Source organism: Cryphonectria parasitica (genome assembly GCF_011745365.1).
Source record: "Cryphonectria parasitica EP155 unplaced genomic scaffold M406scaffold_2, whole genome shotgun sequence".
In the NCBI taxonomy this organism is placed as follows: domain Eukaryota; kingdom Fungi; phylum Ascomycota; class Sordariomycetes; order Diaporthales; family Cryphonectriaceae; genus Cryphonectria; species Cryphonectria parasitica.
Window position 1 is genome coordinate 2,611,970 of NW_024468910.1, and position 20,310 is coordinate 2,632,279.

The 20,310-nt window shown below is 52.6% G+C and overlaps 9 protein-coding genes across 9 annotated transcripts; 3 read left to right on the forward strand and 6 right to left on the reverse strand.

Annotated features, from left to right (window-relative positions):
• Positions 1-972: 972 nt before the first annotated feature.
• M406DRAFT_23292 (uncharacterized protein) lies at positions 973-2,510 on the forward strand (the record flags this gene model as incomplete). Its single annotated transcript, XM_040915922.1, has 2 exons — positions 973-1,253; positions 1,349-2,510. Coding segments are annotated over 2 exons (1,443 nt in total), but the record flags the coding sequence as incomplete, so codon positions are not given.
• A 2,741-nt stretch (positions 2,511-5,251) lies between these two features.
• Positions 5,252-5,851, reverse strand: M406DRAFT_354964 (uncharacterized protein). The gene has a single exon (XM_040923045.1). The coding sequence runs from the start codon at positions 5,795-5,797 to the stop codon at positions 5,285-5,287; it is 513 nt and encodes a 170-aa protein (XP_040779618.1). The 5' UTR covers positions 5,798-5,851; the 3' UTR covers positions 5,252-5,284.
• Positions 5,852-6,930: 1,079 nt separating this feature from the next.
• On the reverse strand, positions 6,931-7,476 carry M406DRAFT_28806 (uncharacterized protein; the record flags this gene model as incomplete). The annotated part of the gene is made up of 1 exon (XM_040918772.1): positions 6,931-7,476. A coding segment is annotated over one exon (546 nt), but the record flags the coding sequence as incomplete, so codon positions are not given.
• Positions 7,477-7,629: 153 nt separating this feature from the next.
• Positions 7,630-7,836, reverse strand: M406DRAFT_62749 (uncharacterized protein; the record flags this gene model as incomplete). The annotated part of the gene is made up of 1 exon (XM_040924798.1): positions 7,630-7,836. The coding sequence occupies one exon, from the start codon at positions 7,834-7,836 to the stop codon at positions 7,630-7,632; it is 207 nt and encodes a 68-aa protein (XP_040779620.1).
• A 661-nt stretch (positions 7,837-8,497) lies between these two features.
• M406DRAFT_71642 (uncharacterized protein) lies at positions 8,498-8,970 on the reverse strand (the record flags this gene model as incomplete). Its single annotated transcript, XM_040925487.1, has 2 exons — positions 8,498-8,759; positions 8,816-8,970. The coding sequence occupies 2 exons, from the start codon at positions 8,968-8,970 to the stop codon at positions 8,498-8,500; spliced, it is 417 nt and encodes a 138-aa protein (XP_040779621.1).
• An 861-nt stretch (positions 8,971-9,831) lies between these two features.
• Positions 9,832-10,614, forward strand: M406DRAFT_349817 (uncharacterized protein; the record flags this gene model as incomplete). The annotated part of the gene is made up of 1 exon (XM_040922506.1): positions 9,832-10,614. The coding sequence occupies one exon, from the start codon at positions 9,832-9,834 to the stop codon at positions 10,249-10,251; it is 420 nt and encodes a 139-aa protein (XP_040779622.1). The 3' UTR covers positions 10,252-10,614.
• Positions 10,615-12,991: 2,377 nt separating this feature from the next.
• M406DRAFT_107514 (uncharacterized protein) lies at positions 12,992-14,419 on the reverse strand. Its single transcript, XM_040915250.1, has one exon. The coding sequence runs from the start codon at positions 14,184-14,186 to the stop codon at positions 13,416-13,418; it is 771 nt and encodes a 256-aa protein (XP_040779623.1). The 5' UTR covers positions 14,187-14,419; the 3' UTR covers positions 12,992-13,415.
• Positions 14,420-18,042: 3,623 nt separating this feature from the next.
• Positions 18,043-18,528, reverse strand: M406DRAFT_251255 (uncharacterized protein; the record flags this gene model as incomplete). Its single annotated transcript, XM_040916754.1, has 2 exons — positions 18,043-18,123; positions 18,262-18,528. The coding sequence occupies 2 exons, from the start codon at positions 18,526-18,528 to the stop codon at positions 18,043-18,045; spliced, it is 348 nt and encodes a 115-aa protein (XP_040779624.1).
• A 546-nt stretch (positions 18,529-19,074) lies between these two features.
• On the forward strand, positions 19,075-20,298 carry M406DRAFT_337049 (NAD(P)-binding protein; the record flags this gene model as incomplete). Its single annotated transcript, XM_040921209.1, has 3 exons — positions 19,075-19,148; positions 19,230-19,746; positions 19,828-20,298. The coding sequence occupies 3 exons, from the start codon at positions 19,075-19,077 to the stop codon at positions 20,296-20,298; spliced, it is 1,062 nt and encodes a 353-aa protein (XP_040779625.1).
• Between the last annotated feature and the right edge of the window lie 12 nt (positions 20,299-20,310).

The following is a 20,310-nucleotide window of genomic DNA, read 5'->3' on the forward strand; positions in this document are numbered from 1 at the left end:
AGCCCCCCTCCTTTAGCACGAACTGACAGAAGGCAGAGGAAAGAAGGTATTTTTAAAAGAGGAAAAAAAAGTTCTTCTGAGTGACTTCATAGCAAAGTATGTCGCTTGCTATGGGGCATGACAACGTCATTTTTATCCCTCATACATAATTACATAGTACGACTCAAACCACTCTTCATTCTTCGGCGCCAGTCTCGCTGAATTTCCGCAACACAACGCCGAACCACAGTGGATCTGACACCCGCCCGCCAGCCAGTGATGACTCGGAAAGAAAAGGTGGTCTGTCACTTGTCTCATGCTGCCCAAAAAATTGTCGTATGTCACACGTGAATGAGCAGATGTCTCGAGAAGTCTTCTTCTCTTTTTCTTTCTTCGAAAGGGCCGAAAACGCAAAGTTATCGAGGGCCAAGAGGCAAATAAACAAGGCGCTATAGATGGCCTGATTTTCACAGTGTATAGTATGGAGATTTTAGCTTCTCTCAGCCTTGCATAGATTGCCAGCCCGAGGCGTGTCATCGTGCATGTTTCGTGATACCCGTAGAGGGGCAAGGTGGGTTTTCAAAACATCAAACTGATGCGCTGAGCGGTGTCTTTGATACCTAAAGTACAGTGGTACCTATTAGCCTGAAGGTCGGTTGCAGCACGACGAGTACCCCTGTAGACGGGCAGACGGGCCACGGTCCCACCTCTCAGGCTTACCAGCAATTGACCTATGAGGTGCGTCCACCGCCGTACAGTGAAAGCTCCAACCGAGACCTTTTGGCTGTCAGGCAGCCAATACTTCTCTCTCTCCTCTTCATCTCCCTATCTCAGCAACGGCTCCGCGAGCGCACCCTTTTACTTATAGACTCCAGAATCCCCAAGCTCGACTGTCGACAGCTTGGCACCGGAGAGAGGTGCGCGGCTGGACTGCCTCCCAGGATGGCCTCGAACCGTCGCTCCTCCTCCTCCTCCTCCTCCTCCCTCTTTGGCCTAAGTCCCCTCCCCCTCGGCGATCGCAGACCTCAGAATCTTGCAGAATTTATTCAGCGCGCTGATTTCGAGCGGGGTGGCTTCCGAAACATCACCGAGGAGGCCTTGCGCGAGGAAGTAGAGACCGATGGAGATGGAGTTGTCGACTCCAAGGAGGTGGACATGCTCGATGGCAGATCTGGAGAGGAAGAGGACGATGGCCTCGACGAAGACGACTCCCAAGGCAAGTTAAAACCGGAAGAGTATCAGGCGGCCATCGTGGAGGTCATGGAACAGACCGAGTACGTGTTTTCATCTCGAATAGCTCTGGCCCTGAAGTGGCTGGCGGCAGTTGGCAAAGCCTTATTAACCTTTGCCGTAGAGTCGCAAAACAGAGTGCCTCGTTAGCCTCCGAATTTATCTCCCTCCTGCTCTCCAAAGAAGATCCCGCACAATCCAGCCTGTCTCTGTCCTCCGTCCTCCGAGATCTTGTCGGGGTTGGTTCCCTCGGCGTCGACAAGCTTGTCAAGTCGAACACCACCGAGGCCCGCCTGCAAGACCACAAGACCGTTGCGACTGGTTGGAAGCTGGGCGACATCGACAGGACCGTCGACTCGCTGCTACAATCCGCCTCTCGGCTCCAGAAAGAGATGGCCACCGAGGCCAAGTATTGGGAGCAGGTCCTCGCAGTCAGCGACAAGGGCTGGGCCGTGACTCGGCTTCCGAATGAGCCAGAGAACCTCGGCGTGAGATATGGCTTCTCCGAGTCTGCGCCCAACTTCCGAAAGACGAGCCTGGCGCCCATGCGACGAGGTGAGGATGGAAATGTCGACCTGGACTGCGATAAGACACTCGGCGACTCGCAGCGACTGCTAGTGACGCTCGAGAGGGATGGGGCGGTCGTGGGACGCTCTGCGCTCCCGAGCTCTCTGCTTCGGGATGCGCCCCTCGAGGATCGGGTTCTCGATGCACGCAACACCGTATTCGCGCAGGAGCTTTGGCACGAGTTGGACCGCGAGGGTCGACTGTTCCCAGGCTATGGTGTATGCATTGAGGACGGCGTTCTCTCGTACACCTACAATACGACCTCGAAGATTGTTGTCCAGCTGCAGACCCTGCCGCAGGGTCTCGACGAAGAGCCAGCGCGCCCCCTACCTGAGGACCAACGTGCCGAGGCCCTCAGTGCAGCGCTCCATCAACTGCTCACATTTGCGCGTCGAGTGAACAAGTCGAAACGCTCGCAGACGAATCCCAAAACGCGGAAACAGACCGCTCAGGTGCAGCCATATCAACTTGTGCGCCCGTTGCTGGCCTATACCCAACATGAGGAGGCGGTGAAGGAGGTTACAGGATTCATCTCGGATCTGACAACGCTCCTGCAGTCCGCCGGCGTTGCCACGGCCATGTTCAAGCTGACCGAGCCACCCATCGACCCGAGCTCCGCCGGAGCTAACAGCTCGACATCAGAGGCCCTCGTCAGGTCCCTCCTCCGACCATTCGAATGTTACTTGGAGCTCGACATCACGCCGGAGTCTAGGGTACGTATCCGCTGCCTAACGGCGATGCGGAGCTTCATCTTGACTACCTATCAAATTTTCCCTATCCCTCTCGCGTCAGGCACGGCGAGTCCTCTGCAGAAACTTTATCCGCCCAGCGAGATCAGTAACAAGGAGGGCTACACCCTGCCTGATCTTAAATACTACCTGCAGCAGGCCGTCTCCCGGGTTCTCATCGACCGCACCGCCGAGCTCTTAATCCCACACATCACTCCAGGGACACCGTCGGCAGATGGCGAATGGGAGTCCAAGTGGATCAAAAACTTCAGCGGCACAACCCTTCAAAATGCAGACGACGAGAATGAGGACATACACATCGACGTGGTGGTTCCAAAGACCATTACTGGGAAGCAGCACCCCGAGCTACGCGTGCGGGGGCGCTGGAGTGCCGGGTCGACTGGGTCTGCGCAGCGAAGCTGGACGTGGACCGTCGGCGATGCCGTTCAGGGGGCCGGAAAGGAAAGCCTGGAGCAGATCGTTAGGCAGGTCATCAGGGGAGAGGCGCAGTCCGCATCTTGAGCTCATCGAGGTAAACCGGTAGGCCTGACGCGCATGGGTTGTTCCCTAGCTTGAGGGCTACGCTACGGCCTGCCTCTATGTGGTGGGCGTAGTGGAAAGGAAAAACCAGGGACTCACGCAAGCTATTTGGTGCAAGGAAGAAGAACGGCAAGGATAGCGCCAACTTTGTAGCTCCCAATTATAACAAGAATCTTGTCTGACAGGCCTCTTGACAGCTTGTGACATCGGGCAATTTTTTTGGAGCTGGAAGAAGCGGGTACAAAACTATGGCAAGATGGAGCTGAGCATGGATTGTCCCCAGGCGCACTAGTGAAATGAGCTGAGCCCGTGAAATGAAGATGATGATATGTGGGAAACTCATAATTTGGTGAGGTATCACTCTGGCGGAACGGTTCCCTCTGCCAGCGATTCAAGCTCTCCTGCAACGGGCGGCAAAACTGAGGACGTCGAGATGGCTGGCGTGGGCGAGCATCTTCCTTCGCCGCCTGCGTCAACCAATGCAGCTAGTTTACGAGATTCAGCTTCTCCGGTACCTGATCCGTCAAATGTCGGTCTCCCAGCTAATAACCCTGCCGCGACTGCCCAGGTCCCATTCTCTTTCGGCTCAGGCTCCGACAACGAAGGATCCTCCCCCTAAGGACCCTCCCGCGCCTAAGTCCACAGTTCGACCATCTACTGAGAAGCAGCCCCAGGAGCAATCGCTACCCAAAGACATTTGGTCTCGGTTCGATGCAGTGGTGTCGAATGTCCATAGTCCTGGTTGGCGGGCGGTCCAGCAGGAATGTCTCCTCTACGGTTGTGATTTTGCGGACGTAAAATTTTGCTGCGAATTCCGCCTCAAGCACGAGGAAACCAAAGAACAATGCGGATGACCTGCTGACGTTCGCTTCCAACTGGATCCGAATTTGCCCCGAAGCGCTTGATGTTCTGGATGGCGACTGTCATGGCGACAGCACCATGAAAAAGCCACATTGCCGCATACCGCCAGCAAAAATCCTCGTAATGTCCCTATACGCGAAGAGAAAGACTCGGGCTCCAGGTCTCGCCTATTTTTAGCGAGGCTCCGGAGCAGGATCGCCAGGAACGAGGCTTTTCGAACCGCTTTGGGGAAGCGGAGGCTGGATGGGACAAAATTACATTCGAGAAAGACCCAGATGACCCAGAACGCGGCGAAGTCAAGGGCACGATTTGCCTTGCTATCGCGGGGTACCTCGACGTGTCCCTCCCAAGTCATTCGGGGGCATGGTGAACTATGCAAGAGAATGAGAGAGTGATGATGAAGGAGGGAAGTTATCGAGGGGTGGGAGGAAGGGTAGACGCGTGTTCATACTAGCATCACCTGCGAATCCAATCAAAGGAGACATAGCTTATCGAGGTGACGACCAAGCTGTTAGGCACGTTCTGGAGGACAAGGTAGAAGTCAGACTAGCCACTACACGTGTCGACCCATGTGATCTTCTGCCTTTCCAGGTCACGCCACTCCTTCATCTACCGTCCGGCCAGAGATTCTCCTCTGCAAGCCCCTGGTCCCGAGCGAGGACAGGGACATTGCCTTTGATCATCTGCCTCTACTGGATATCTATTGATGAAGTGAGTAAAACAACAGCGCAATACGATATCGATAGCTCATTAGTCCTGCAAACTAGTTCGGAAGGTTAACTCCTGAATATGAGGTTCGTCGACCACGCCAACCCCATTCTAAGTTTCGGCAGCTTTGCAGAACCGTACCATCCATTCGAGGTCACGACAAAGGATGGGTGCCCAATGACACATCGTGTCGCTAATGTTGATCGTAAACCCGCTTTCCATCACCTCGTGTTCGGTACGTTACTACGCTGCATTAGAATCGGAGAGTCTTTGCAGGATATTGCTTCCTCTACCCAGCCAAAGTTCTTAAATAGTGAGTTCCAGCGCTTCATACCCTTGTTCACTGTATTCTGAGCACGGCGATGGTAAATCAAGTAGGTAAAGTGGTCTCGCGGTCTAAGCCACTTGGAAGTCTCATGCACAATATCATCTGGCAGAGGTTCCATTGTATGACAAGCTGAGATGGATGAAATGTAGAATGCACGATGTTAATAAGCAATGCACGGGAGCATATGTGATTAATAGAAATTTTGGTAGGCACAGCAAGCCTGCGTTTTGTCGACACTTGAACAAGAATCAGGTCTCCCTGGTCTTGGTCCCTGTGGGGGATGCACAACGAATAGGGTAGAGGATCTAATCGGTAAGAAGAACTCTGTTGTGAGTGTCTCATATTATGAATCTGCTAGTACATCGGGGTCCATTTGTGCATCATGAAGAATGCGTTTCATCGAAGCACAGAGGCCAGGCTCAGGTCGTTTCCATCTTTGGCTGTTTGGGAAGACTTCCCTTCGCAGCCGGTTGACCCAGGGAACTATGGGCTGATAGTACGGCGTAAAGTGCTTGTCCGCTTTCTTCAGAAAGTCTTCCTCATCATCAATGACACCTTTTTTTATCCCAGCCAATTGATCGTCACCCTCGAAATTCCAAGTATCAAAAACAGTTGTGCCAACATCTCTGCCATCCCTCTCATAGTGAATGCATATCCAAAACAAGACCCAAAAGAATGACTCGAGATCATGCATAAAGGTATGTTGCTCGCCGAGAAGCGCCCCAATTGACATGAATGCCCTGGTGCCAGTCTTGCCCTTTGCCCCGGAAGCACGATCTCGGTCTTCCCTGATGGCGAGGTCAAGATCGATGAGAAATGATGGCCAGGATAGGTTGTTTTCATCTTCGTTAATCATGAGGTTGTTAATCGATATGTCTCTGTGCAGAACACCTGCATGATGCAAAGTCTCGTGGCCTTCGATACAACCCTCGAGGCCGGCAAGCAGTGCCCGGCGAGAATTTGCTTTGTAGATGGCCTTGCCATAATCTTGACAATAACACGTCGGTGGACTCTGTTTGGCGGGAGAGTAGAAGTTTTGGTTGGAGAAGCGGAGCAGGACCATTTACTTGGAGGTACGACTGAGTCTGTTTGGCTAGATGTTCGCTTCCTGCTGGAGCTAGTCCAACTCTTGCGAGGCCCTCCCGATACCATTTCATTCAATTGTTGTGAACGAGTTGGTTGATAGTTTGAAGCCGTATTTATGTCTAGTCCCTGTCGGACGCCGTTTCGAATGTCGTCATCCATGCCGTGGATTCGTACTGTTTCGTGATGATAGTAGCGGGCCACATTGATAACGTTTTTAGCTGTCACCTCAGACAACATCTCGCCCTCCTCGTCGCGTTCGGGGTATTGCCAAGAGTCTTTAATAACTAATGGCGTCTCTGGGTGGCCCTCGGGATGCGCTCGCCTGCAAGTTGTTGCTCGGCCAGCAATACAACGAGCCCGCAACATCACTCCGTCAATGATAATGCGCTCCTTGCTTCCTTTTCGTTCAATCTCAATAAATCGCTTGTTATCACGTTTCTGGATCGTTGGATCAAATCCAAGCTCTTCCTCGCTCATCCACAAGAAGCCTAGGATGACAAGAACGAACCGGAGACCATTATTGTTGATGTCCAGTTGCTCAGATGCTATGCCGCCGAGTCTGTCGAACACCTATACTCTCATGAGGGATCCACAAATGGTGAAGCCCAAGACGAAGCGACGTGTGTCTTGTGCAGCCAATACTTCCCGAGCATACCTCCCAAGATCAAGCCACGCCTCTGCCGCTCTGTCGGCAGAAGGGTTGCTTTTGAGCTCTCCAGGGACCAGTACTTGGGACCAGTGGCATCTCGTGTCTTTCTGAGATTCGGGGTCGCTCACGAAGCCAATATCCAACTTTCGCGTCCCCACAGACCCGTAAATCGGCTCGTTCGGTTTCGCCAAAAGCCTTCGATGGCGCGACTGACCTGGTCGCCGATTAGTGGCAAATGCTGCGAGCTTTTCGGTAAAGCTTGAGATCCATTCGAGAACATCGTCTTCCCCGGCGCCCGCTGGCCAGGTTGTCCACCCATCATCAAACATCGGAGTCGGACCGCTCATACATTGCTTGAAGAACACCGACGCCGTCTCCAGGCCATCAACGCCACCAAAGTACTTGTCCCAGAACTTTGGTATGCCGACATATAGATGACCGAGTTCCTCCTTCAAGATGCCATCGACGTGTTTGCGGTACTCTGACGAGTTTGGAAAGCTGCTGGTGTTGCGCAGCCATGGTGTCTGTTGAATCGAAGACGCGATAGGGCGGGGAGGCGGAGTCGCTTCGGCAACAGCGCTCTTCACGAGTTTCCATATAGCAGAGTCGTCGGCTCCATCAGCAGAGGCTTTTAAAAGCGGATGGAGGCGATCGAAGTCGAAGTCGCTCGTTGCAATAGTTACATTCAGCCTCAAAATCTCGACAAAGAGGCTTTTATCACGACTCGTCCGAAGAATGCGAGCCGCTGGAAGGACCTGCAGCGCTGCCAGGAGTGTGAAGACGAGGTTCTGCAGCTCTATACATAGTAAGCTTATTGACCCTGCCTGGCTTTGTTATCCCACTCACCTTTAGGACTGGGATGGTTGAGGCTAGCATTCTCGGAAGTGCTCGCAGCTTGCGTAATCCGCCCGACAGCCCCATACACGAAATCGAATTCGTGGATCTGCACTTATCTAATGTCGGACCTGGCCCATCATCTTATCGAACTGCTTGGGTACGTTGCTGACCCTTGAATGGTGGCATGCGTCAGGCTCGCATGTGCGTGGCTTAAAGCGGACGATCTCCAAGCGGTTTGCAGCCAAGACAGGCTTAGGAGTCAAGACGGTCCGGATGATGCTTCCCTCCTCTGACGTCCCCCCATCTTCTTGTGAACTATGCATTACGCGCCCGCGGCCTTGACCTGTGATTCTCTTAATTACCGAGCCTAGTCGGCTAGATGGCGTGGATGCACGACGCCAGGTTGCGCAACCGAAATAAGTCGCAGTTACGTCCGAAGGTCATTTCTCTCAAATCATAATCGGAGTTTCCATCGGCTCTATCAATTACCACCTGTTAACCCCGATATTAAAGCTGAAGTGAGATACGCGGATGCACCATTAACGTCTTTGCACTCAGCCTCCCATCGCTTCGCTGCCAGCCTCCAACGCAAGCTTCCTGAGGCGGTACAAATACTACCGCGAACGTCATGATTATCCTCCGACTACCATGGCACCTGATGAAAAGTCAAGATGACAAGGATGAGTGTCTTCGACAGATCAGCCGGAGTCGTCGCGCGTCGATCGTATCGCAGCTCGTGGCCATCAGCGGTCGGAACAACCAGGTGCAAAACACTCGAAGTATCGATCCTTCGTTAACAGCCTCCAGTGCCTTGAGCCCAGAGGCTCAGACTTACATCAGAGCTGACGACCAAGGTGGAGGAAGTGATTCTTGGTGCCGAATCTCCTTGGTCGCTTGGTTTTTTACCAGCATGATGCTGCTTTCGCGCTTCAAAATCTCAGGCAACTCGTATCGGATGAACTGGACTTGAATCGTCAGCGCCATTCAATAATAAGAGTAGACCTTGTTCCCGCCGTCGCAAGAAACACCAACATTAGTCACAGAGATCGTGATGTGCCCAGGAATAGCAGGGTGTTCTCGTTGCCAGCCGGCTATGAACTGCTTCCAATACACCTTGACAGTCCCTTCACCTGGATTTGGATCATTTTCTACGCCATCAATGCCAAACACAACCTCCTTCATGAAGTCTTTCAGAGATTTCAGATCGTAGGGGCTGGGATTGTCATCAGCGTGTTCTTCAGCGTATCTAGACAGCCATTAGCATAACCACAGCAAGTGATGAGACACCGGAGGCCATCTTACTGGTTCCAGAGGCCAATCATGCGGTTGTACTGCCTCAACGTTTTGTCATCGACCTTCTTGAAGACGACTGAATTGGTGATCCCTTCAGTGCATTGCACGGAGCCCTTATTTCTGCCATCGCGAAAGAGATCTTGGGCGCTCTTCCTTCTGGGCATTATTGCTATACTTTTCGCAAGGGATACAGAATCAAGGATCGAGTAATTACCTCGCGGTCGAAGAATCACCTCGCGGTCGAAGTCCGCGGAAAGTGAGAGCAGGAAGAAGGTGTAGTCGGGTTGAGCAGGTTGGAAGTAGGACGAGATCGAGAACCAGCGACCGTAGCCTCATATATGCGCATCACCTGAGCGCCCAGCGCCATTGCGGACCTGAGATGCGCAGTCCAAGACCTGCGCGACCTCCGGCGGCCAAGCATCAGGCAGGCATTCGGGTTTCGAGAGGATGAAGAGGGTCGCCAGAAACCGGGCTCATTGAGAAATCTGCCTGCGCCTCGCCCCTGGCGCGTCCAACCAGATCCTGAACCATGGCGAAGGTCGCATGAAGTTGAGGGGATACAGTACAAATTCAAAATCGACTAGGTGAAAGGTGATAGGTCGGCGTGCAGCCCGCCTGAGGGATGGTCGAGGTTGATGTGATTTAAGGTGATCAAACGTGATGCTCAGTGAGCAAGGGTGATCAGCGCCTGAGCAAGAGCGGCGGTGCTGACTAACCAGGCCCGGGCGCAGGTCTCCTGTGTTTCGTGGCAGACTACCTACGTTCTAAAGTCAGTTCGGCCTTGAGCTGCTGCCTACCAAAAACTCCCCCCCCCCCCCCTCGCCGCCAAAGAAAAGATCCATGCATAAGACAAATCAATCAATTGACTTAACAAAAATTGAGGACCTTCTTCATTGGCTCCGACTCCCTCCTACCAGCAGTCTCATCTGACATATTGCAAATATATACCCAGAGACAAGAAAGACCTCACCGCCCAGTCCCAAGCCCCCAACCAACCAGCCAGCCACACCCACGAATAAAAAAAGATGCCGCCATCTTCCCCCACCACACCAGTCAAGGTGACGACCTTCCCTGTCGTCCGCCACCATATCATCCCCACAGCCATCTGCGCCGTGATCATGATCCTCTCCTCCCGCCGTGACTTCATCCAGCCCGGCTCCCCGATCCACAGCCATATCCTCGCCCCGCTTGCCAGCCTCACCGGCACCACCCTCGCCAGCGCCGAAGCTACCGCGGCCACCGTGCAGACCTGGACTTTCCGGATATTGGTTGACATCCACGCGTTGGAGGTGCCGATCTTTGCGGCGACGAAGCTGCCGGCGCACGGGGTGGCCTTCTTGAGCGGGCTCTGGTGGAAGTGGGTGCTTGCGGTGTTTTTTGGGGGCAAGTTTACTTGGGATTTGTTCGCCGAGACGGTTAGGGGTGCGAAGGCCAAGGGGAGGTAGTAGGCTTGCGTGGCACATTGGTGGGAAGCTGGACGGTGTTGTGGCGCCGTACCAGTAGATGTCATGAGGGGCAGAATGTTCTGGATGGGGGGAGAAGGGGGAGGGGCTTGTGTGATTTGGAAGAAGATGTCTAGAAGGGTGGTCTCGCTGCCTCCTCATATGATGACCGCTCTGATGTCCACAACTGCCACAATATCTCCAGACAATTTAGAAGTGTCTTTGATAGGGAATGCAAAAGGTCATGCTGAAGGGTGTGATTGATGCCCCATGACAATGCAAATGCAGTCTTGGGATGTCGCACAGGAGGGTTGTTTCAATTACAAGGATAGATGTACTACTTGCACAATGTATGTGTGTTCCAGCATCATGAGCCAATGCCTGGGTAGCTCAGTGATTCGATCAGTCGAAAACACAATAGCCAGGACTGGAGCTCAGTCCCTTCGACAGGTAATATCGTGGTTTTCATTCCTGTTTCAGGGAAAGGCAACTCGCAAATATCCATCCATGAACCACCACTCTGCGGACCTACCAGATGTGCGAGAAGTGAAAGCTGTCACGCACTTGACCCAAGTAAACACAATTCCTCTACCGACCATTGGCTTTGCTTTTGCCAGCATGGTTTCCAACATGCTACTGAAGTGATGCCATTCCTGCTCATCTTGCATCTAAGTACTCAGTCTCATCTAGGCTTGTAATTTGGTTGAGCTTCTACAGATTACTCAAGTGCCCAACCCAGGTGACGTGCAAGTTGTGTTACCTTGACCAGACATATTGTCAAGTTACACGACAGTTAATGTTTTTCTTCCACTATTTCTTAACAGTAAAATTATTGTGTCGCTATGACTACACACATAGATTCTATGGTACTTGTTACAGACCATACAGCCCAGGCCAAATGACTTCAACTTTTATTGCGCTGAGGCTGTCGTAAAAATAGTGTGACCTTACCCAGACTAGGTTTGATACAAGAACAACACATTCTTCTACCGTGGTAGCAGATGTCTGGATGTCCGTCCCAAGCAGCGACTCATGAAGGGTGTGGCTACAGCCCTACAGGCTGAGCCTCATTTCGTCTAATGCATGGATGCCTACTAAAGTTGGCCGGCTGCATTGACGTCAAAGGAGGTTTCATGGATTCGTTAGCCCGCCAAGGCCACATTGTTTTATACATCAGCTTTTCAAAAGAGGATCCAAGTTTAGCACAGCAGTTCTGCCATGTACTCCGGTCCATTGTCTCCGGCTCTCCTGGATGACGACGCGAGCGAGCCAGCCCAGTAGAGGCTTGCGTATTTCGAGCGGTCCAACAAAGGCCCTTACTCGGAGCCCAGGGTGGAAGATGTATTATTACAACATTGTGAAATTACCGTACGCTGCTGCATGAATCAAAAGGGCATGCTCGTCTGGTAATTAACACCGTCTTGACGTTCTCTCCGTCGGTGGTGGCATTGTACTATGGTAAGTTTTTCAATAGTGATGGAGTGATGGGTGGAGTGATGGGTGGTATATAACAGAGTTCAATACCCTTTCCCATCCCAAAATTGGACAAAATGCAATCTCCGCTTCCGAGACTATCGGTTGGAGTTGAGGAACTGGGCCGACAGATTTGGCAGTGGGGAGCGGAAAACCCTGGCATCGCCCCCCAAACAAGAAAGAAAAGAAGAAAACTTTATGATCGTCACCAGGAGGCGTAAAAAATCTGGTTCGTAGTAGAACGCATCGTGAAAGGTCATCCAATGCCTCTTGTCTTGGTTGGGCCGCGCGCTTGTGAGGTGCCGGGGGGGGGGGGCAAACAGGACGAACTCAAACTTGGCCATGCCAGAGTTTAGGCCTGGTCGCAACACACACACACACACGACTCGTGACAGAAAGCAGGTTTCTGTCTCTCTAGACTAGGAAGCACAATGCAGTGCAGCCGCACCAACTTTGGGCGTCCCCCGTCCGAACAAGCCATTGACCAACAAATCAGATGCATTGTGCCATGTTTGTGTACCAGCGTACCGCAGGAATCTGAAGCAAGCTTGAGGATGTTTTTGTTGATCGGCCTGGACAGTGGGAATCGGAGAAAGGAGGAGGCGAGGGGTGTGAAAAGGGATGATATGCCTTTTAAACCAGGCGGGAATATGCTATGCTGTACCGTGACAAAGAACACAAGGGGAGGAGCGGAAGGGATGGAAAGGAGAAACGTCCTGTTTTATGTTTGCAGATCACGATAAGCACGTCTACATTTTTTGGAGTTGCAGGCTTTGTAGCTGCATGAGTGAAACTAGAACATGTTTTGACCGGTGAGCTCCATGAGTCGGTCGGTTAATTTTTGATTTTATTTGGGGGCGGTAGAGGTCAGACAGAGACGCACAGGGGGGTTTTAAATGGATCGATCCTCTCTGCACACGCGCCGGTTTGGTTGGGTTTGGGGGGGGGGGGAGATTCAGTGACCGTCAGCACACGCGGGTGAGGAGGGCAGGGAGGAAATAGAAGAATGAAGCCCAGGGCGGGAGGATCTTGCATGACACATTCATTGACAGGCCTCGGCTCCCATCAAAGTTCCGATAATCCGGGGGGAAAGCTAGGCAGCTGTGGAGGCAGCATCGGCCTCCTCGCTTGCATTACACTAATCAGAGCTGAGCAGGTATTGAATACTGTGTAATAATGGTTGTGCTAATGTCCAGATGGCCAGTGTAGATGAGTTTGGCGATGGCGGCAGCAGCAGCAACAGTCAAAGTTTCCATGTTCAATGTTCAATGTAGTAAACGTCATTTGATTGTTTGAATTTGATGATGATCTTTCGAGTGACGGCTCGCCCGCATTCACATTCTGTAACTTATTCCCCCCACCCTCTTCTTGACAAGTAATGATGATTTGTCCAGCAAATAATGGTGAATGATGATGATGATGAACATGAAAATGAAAACGATGTACAATTTTAAATCATCCTAGACAGCCGAACCCTTGTGGCTGGTAATACCTATCGCTGCCGCAAATAGCCGCCACTCAAAACGCCACGCTTGCTAAAAAAGTGACACAAGAAAAATAAAGAAATAAATGCATAGTTGATGTTCAGACAGGTTGTGGAAGAAAGCGAAAAAGAAGAGACAGAGAGAGAGAGAGAGAGAAAGGACAGTCATCGGGTCTCAGCCAGGAGGACCACGATGTTGTGCATCGTCCACTCAAATGTGAAAGGCATCATCGTCCTTTTGGTAGACCTCGGCGGACTCTCCCCCGAAGAAGATGGCTCTCCTCTTCCATGCGCCTCGCTGAATAAAGTAGCCAGGGTCGTCAGGAGACGCGACCTGCGGTCTCGGACGGGCACCGGCACCTGGTGTGTTCTCCCACAGCTCATGGCTGCGCTGGACAGCATCGTCTTCGTCGGGGGTCTCGTCCTCGAACCAGGACTTGCCCGAGTCCACACTCGATGCCGGCGAGGGCCATCCCTTGTCGTCGTCGTGGTGGTGGACGTCTTGTCCGCCGTGCTGGTGTGCGCCGCTGTGGTTCTGCTCGGCGATGTGGACGGCCTTGGCCTCTCCCAGGGAGAAGTCGAAGCCGTGATAAGCCTCGAGCGAGAGGCCCGAGTCGGAGTGATGCAGCCGAGCTGGGCGGCGGGCGGTTTCGTGGCCTGCAAAGGACCGCTTGGGCCGCAGGACCTGCAGTGGCTGTCGCTCGTGTAGCCTTGCGGGGGGCTCCGGGCCCTGGGCAGCGACGGGTGGGTTCAGCTTGAGCGGGTCCCACTCTATAGGCGGCCAGTGCTTCCGTGCCAGGCCGCCGTCTGACGATGATGGCCGCCTTGTGATGATGGGTATGCTGCCGCTGCGCTGCCGGACGGAATGAACTTGTTCGGATTGTTGAGCGTCGATGAGATCCATGGGATGCACAATGCGCAGTTTTTTGTGGTGGTGGCTGCGAGAGCGGGACAACATCCCGTGGCCAGTGTGGCCGACCATGGTGACGGAGGGCTGGCTGGTGACGTGTGGAGTCTGTGAGTGAATGTAGGGACAGCCTCGTGGGTGGGCTGAGATGACACAGAGAGACAGAAAGAAAGAGTGTGAGAGACTCTTGTCCGTTGTGGTATATGTGTGTGTGCAGGTCCGGTTCAGTGTTGTGGTTGACTTGTCTCGAGATGATAAGTCGCCAGGTAGAATTATGGCAACTTTATTGTACACAGAGAGAGAGAGAGAATGAAAAATTCGACGTAAGAATTGAACAGATGACAGGCTGGGGGGGCCGGGCGGGGATGCGATCTTGATATATCTTCTCCTCAAAAGCTTCCCGGCCAATCCGGGCTGTGTGCCTTGCATGCAGCGCACACTAGACTAAGTAAGCTGCACGTAATAAGGCGAAGGATACTTCGCCAGAGGTACACGTTCTTTTTTTCTTGCGAATGACCTGCTAATGGCACGAACCCAGAAATCTTGGCCCTCTAGTTGTAGATCGTTACGACGCACGAGTGTCATCAGCCACACACCCTCTTCCTACTCGAACCGAACTAGCCGGGCACCGCAACCTGAACGCGTTACTCCACTCATTGTGCACACACCATCTCTTTCCCACTTTCTTTTCTTTTCTTCTTTTCTTCTTCCCCTTGATCGGGGTGGGGTCTTGTTCTCCTCTTTCTCGGCGTCTACTTCCTTACCAGGGTCGGTCAAGATTTCCATGTTGCACATCATGGACAACAACCAGAACCCCCAGTCTTAGTGGTCGAACAGGGGGGAGGGACCCTGGGTTCTTTGATCTTCAGCCCTTAGAGTGGAGACATGCGTCACACGCTTGATATAGCAGAGCCACCGATCCAAAAGGTAGCCAAGAATGTGGGCCCTCCCTTTGGTCATCGGCCGAGCTTCCCAAAGCCGACGTGCCACATACACCAATGAATGGGCTGCACAGGAGAACGGCCAGACGGGGTAGCCTGTTTAGACTGTCCGTATTCAAAAGAAAGTTTTTTTTTGGTTTTGGCAGCCAAGCTCACAGCAGACAAGTCACCGATTTTCCTTCGTCATAATCTTTTCTTAATGCCAGTGGGCCTGGTCAGGATGAAATGACTTTCTAGAAGTCCGGTGAGTATTGGGAGAAAGCGAAAGAAGAAAAAAAGGTTGGGGCCGTTACGACGTAACCGTGGAGCAGTTCTAGTGGGGCTGAAGAAGACTATTGACAACAAACATCCGTTTTGTTTTGCTTCTTTTTTATACCCTCCTCAAACCTGTCTGTGTATTTTGCTATGATGTGCTGCGCTTGCGCTGCTGGTGGAGGCTCACCATTCTGCTCCCTCTGTCCATTGACACAGCTTCTGGTTCTTTTTTTATTTTTTATTTTTATTTCCTTATCTTCCTATTTCATCATAACTACCCCAGGAATTCAGGCAGGCCCGGGCGCTGGGCCTATGCTGGTAAATGATGAACAGGGGGTGGCAAGTTGAAAAAGTTTGGGGTCTTCTCAAAGCAGGCAGTGATCTGTCGATTCCTCTCTCACGCAGCGCGTCGTGTCTACTATGCGTGTGTGTGTGTGGGGTGGGTCGTGTGGACGACTTTGGGCTGACGGGGAAAAGCTGACCTTGCTTGAGAAACAATACCAAACAGCCGCCACTTTCACTGTTTGTGTGTGTGCCCAGAAGGTAAGACCACCCAACCCCCCAAGCCACCCAGGGAGTGCTGAGCTTGGCGTGTGCTCCAGCTAAGCCGCCACAAGAGCCCTAGTGCGGTATGGTCCTCAATAATCACAAAAGTTCCCGTCTGGGCGAAATGTGTGTGTAGATCGCCTTACCTGCTGAATATAGCACAAAAGCTGATTGTATTCTGCAAGTCCCGTGCGTTGTGCGTTGTGCTATGTATGGTAAGCAGTGCGTACTCTACATGTAACCCTCCGACGGCATCGTTCATGGATTTCTGCTGCCACCCTACCGGCGCGTCGTCCCATCTATCCATGCAGGTTAAAATCGTGCGACCATGACCATGTGGCCCGCGATGTCCTGCAGGAAAAAAGTGGTGGGCGCCAGGCAAGGCTGCGTCTCGCTCGATCGCCTATGGAGCAGGTAACTCCTGTACATATCTTACGTACTCTCTGTACCATAGCACACACGCACAGACAAAGACGCCAGCTATTTTACAGCAGTGATCGCTGCAGTGCCATGGTCATGACGCGGAAAAAATCCTTGCGACCTGCTTTAGCGGCCCTGTAGGCATGGTCCGCCCGTAATAATTGGACTGATCGTAGGCGGCCACATTGTCTCACCAGCGGCTCAGCATCTTGTTCTGGCGGCCCATCAGGATCAATCCAATGTTGATCAACGTGCCTGGAAATACTTAGGTATTGCGTATGCGCGACAGGATCTCGGACTACTGCGCGAATGTGATGATTGGGTTGGTTATCCAGTATCTTGATGAGATCATGGGGGTGAGCGCTGGTGTTTCAAATCGATCCATCTCGTGTGTCCCGAACGATCATCATAAACAAGAGCCGCGAAGGCGATTGACGTATTCATACACCAACACAGACACACACACACACACACGAATGTTCATAAGCCGGTTGTGTAAGCGCTGTTCCTCCCTCATCCGTACCTGGTGGCTGTTTACGACAGAGGCTTGGTGTTCCGTTTCATCGGAGATTAGGAGCAAAAGCGTGTCTTGCTATCGCGTCTGATGGCATGTGTGTGACAAGCATGTCTCGTCCCGCCCATCTTCTTCCTTTGGTTTCACACGGTAAAACGTGGAGGGAGTGGAAAGAGAGAGACTTCATCCTGAAAACCGGACAAGTAAAAAGGAATCAAATGAAAAATCGGATAAGCTGCACTCAAACCTGCGGCATACGAGTGCTGAGCCTTGTGTGCTTGATCAAACGCGTCCTCGAGCTTTTCATCCATCATGAGCTCAGGAGCATCTTGGAAGAAAGGCTTGGATGTTATTGATGTTGGCATGCTGGATGCTCCTCCAATGATTGCGTTGCGCTCGGGGCGGAGACTGGTGCCTTGGTTTCTGAGTCACCACTCCGCCTCTAATCCCTAGGCAATTGGCGTCCTTCTTCATCGCCTAGCAGGTAGACTCTACCGAGACATCGTTGGTTTTGGTTTCGTTCACCGTTGACACCTCATAGCTTGACGCGGCTGCACACCCTCGCAGAAAAGGATTGCCTGGGGTTGCAAGTCAAGGTCAGATGAAACAAACGAGAGCTTCTCCCTTGCCCCAAACTCAAATACTCTTCTCTTTCTCCCTACAAGGTCGAACACCATCGAAGTCCAGGCCTGAACGCCGCCCCCCCCCCCCCCCCCTCGGTGCCTTGCCCGCCTCCCGGATGGAACAAATAAGTGACTGGTTCCTCTGTTGACAGCGACGATTGTTTGTGCCATGGCTCAGATCGAGTCAGATTGTGCAATGAGGCGCAGCCGAGATGCTAAGGGCGTCCCAGGGATTATCTCCTCAGCAGAGAGCTTCCGAGTTGGTTGACGCGTCCTGAACACAAGGGTTTTCGACCTCGATCTAGACCTGCGATACCACTTTTGTCTTCATTAATGAGACACTCAGAGCATGTTGTTCGAGGTTGGTCTGTCGGCGGTACGACCAAGCCTGACAAGCATATTTGATATTCGACATCGATTTGGGTTCTTTCGAAACCTGGGCGTGGTACTGGCGTTTTATCTGCCCTGCCAGCGAGCCAGGTGGTCGCCACTGTAGCCTTTCATCAAGACTTTCCTCTTGCGTTCGAGACCTTCTGCATCTTGTACTCGGCTCGGAATGCTATGCGCTTGACAGGCTGAATAGATTATGTGATCATTCGTGACCAATATGTGCATGCGCGGTTTCGAGTGTACTATAGGGTGCCGTCGTTCTCGCCCGGTAGTCGCTTGACACGCTTCTGCTCCCAGTCATCGAGGTCCTTTGCGGCAAGTCTCTGCGAAAGAAAAACAAAACAGTCTCTTGGTCAGCAACAGGAAAAAGAAGAAAGAAAGAAAAAGAAAAAAAACCTCCGACAAGTGGTAGCAAGCAACCACAACGGGGGATCCGCTGGAGAAAGCTCTCCCCGACTTACATAGTACTCGTCCCGGATATCCACCTTGCGCCCTGCCTTGCCGACGCCCAATTCCTCCTCGCGCGTCATCTGTCGTACTTTTCTGTCGTGCCTCTCGTACCGGATAGCCGTGGCAGGCGTCAGGACGAAGGACCCCGCGACGATGATGGCCATGAATGGCAGCCCGAAGAGCAGGAAGGGCCGCTTGGCGAGGGCGACTCGGTACCGCGCTGCAATGGTGCTGGACTCGGCAGCGGAGACATACTTTTTCTTGGGGAAGACGGCCATGATTTGGAAAACCAATTTGGCTGTGCTCAGGAACAGTGGAAGATATGGCGTGTATCGTTATCGTGTTGTGGTGGAGAGGGCGAAACTCTTGAACGTGATGCGATGCTTGAAGCTACCATAACTGCATGTTTGAGGCGCTAGGCTCAAAACAGACTAGCCGTGCCGACCTCTATTAGAGCACTGTACTTCAGTAAGTACTGTAAGTCAAACCGCCCCCCCCCCCTTTCCGGGACGGAACGACTGGCCCATAATCCATCCATGGTGAGGATGAGATTTTCTTCATTTTTCTTCTCTTTATTCAATCGAAAGGCCAGCGAGACTAAAGCCTCAAAGCCTGTCTCCACTTGCAGTAGCGTGCGAGTACAGTAGCGGGAACGTTTCAAGATTGCAGAGGGTATCGGATCCGGGTACTCCGGTAGTACTACACCAATTCCTCCGCAACAGACTCGTGTGTGTGTTTCAGTGCGCCATTATAATACAGAGTGATGAGGCTTTTGCGTCAGTGGCCTTCCTTCCACTCAAGAAAACTTCACTCTGTAGTACGCCATGGATGCCGCCGCGGGTGATTCAACGCCCAGCCCATTCATATGGCTCTGGACACTGATCGCGGCCCTTGACTTGTGAGTAATGATACTAACTTCTGACCAATGACCTTGAGACTGCTTCGTAACTTCTGTAATCAATGCTGACTTCGAAGGCAGTCATTTTCTCGCCACCTTCTTCTACAACCAATTCCGGCCGGTCCCATACCCCAAGCATGATTTCTCGGGGAAAACGATCCTCGTGACCGGCGCCAATGCCGGCCTGGGTTTCGAAGCTGCACGGCATTTCGCCCGTCTCAACGCGGCCAAGGTCATTCTGGGATGTCGCGACGCTGAGAAGGCCCAGCATGCCAAGGCTGAGATCGAGCGCTCAACGGGGCGGCCCCACGGCGTCGTGGAAGCCTGGCCACTCGACCTGACTAGTTTCGACAGCGTCAGGGAGTTCTGCAGCAGGGCAGGGAAGCTCGATCGTCTTGACGCAGTCGTCGAGAATGCCTCCGTCGCCATGGTCTCCGCCGAGGGAACCCTCGCCGAGGGGTTCGAGTGCACGATCACGGTGAACGTCATCTCCACGTTCTTGATGGCGCTGCTTCTCCTCCCCACGCTGAGGAGAACATCGGCAAAGTTCAATACCCTGGCCAGGCTGACGATAGTCTCATCCGAAGGTCACATCATGGTAAGAGAAAGAGGAAAGAACAAAGAAAAACCAAGATATTGCATACGCATCTCTCTGGCATGCGGCTTACGGATTCTACAGGCGCGGTTCACCGAGAAATCGGCCAAGAACATTTTCGATGCTTTCAAGTCAACCAAGGTGCCTCCAGACCGCTATCAGACCTCCAAGCTGCTCCAGCAGTTCATTGTCCAGGAGCTTGCAGAAGACATGTCCAGCCCCATCAGCAACACTAAAGGCTCAGTTATTCTGAACACCGTAAACCCAGGATTCTGCCGTACACTGCTGTTCCGGCACAACACGTTTCCAGCGTCTGTTGCCCTTACGGCTATTTCCTACCTCATCGGACGATCGGCCGAGGCAGGGTCAAGGGTGCTGGTAGATGCTGCAGCCGCCAGGCCCGAGACAAATGGGAAGTGGCTAGACACGTGTGAACTCCGGGAACCCAGCGCCTACGTGCGGAGCGAAGAGGGTGAGGAGATGCAGATTCGTGTGTATGAGGAATTGATGCGTATATTGGAGGAAATAGAGCCAGGCATCACGAGAAATATTTGAAACAGCGAAACT

Bases quoted from the DNA above. Each gene is read 5' to 3' on its own strand.
- M406DRAFT_107514 (XM_040915250.1), bottom strand. From the start codon at position 14,186: ATGGTCGGCCACACTGGCCACGGGATGTTGTCCCGCTCTCGCAGCCAC.
- M406DRAFT_354964 (XM_040923045.1), bottom strand. From the start codon at position 5,797: ATGATTAACGAAGATGAAAACAACCTATCCTGGCCATCATTTCTCATC.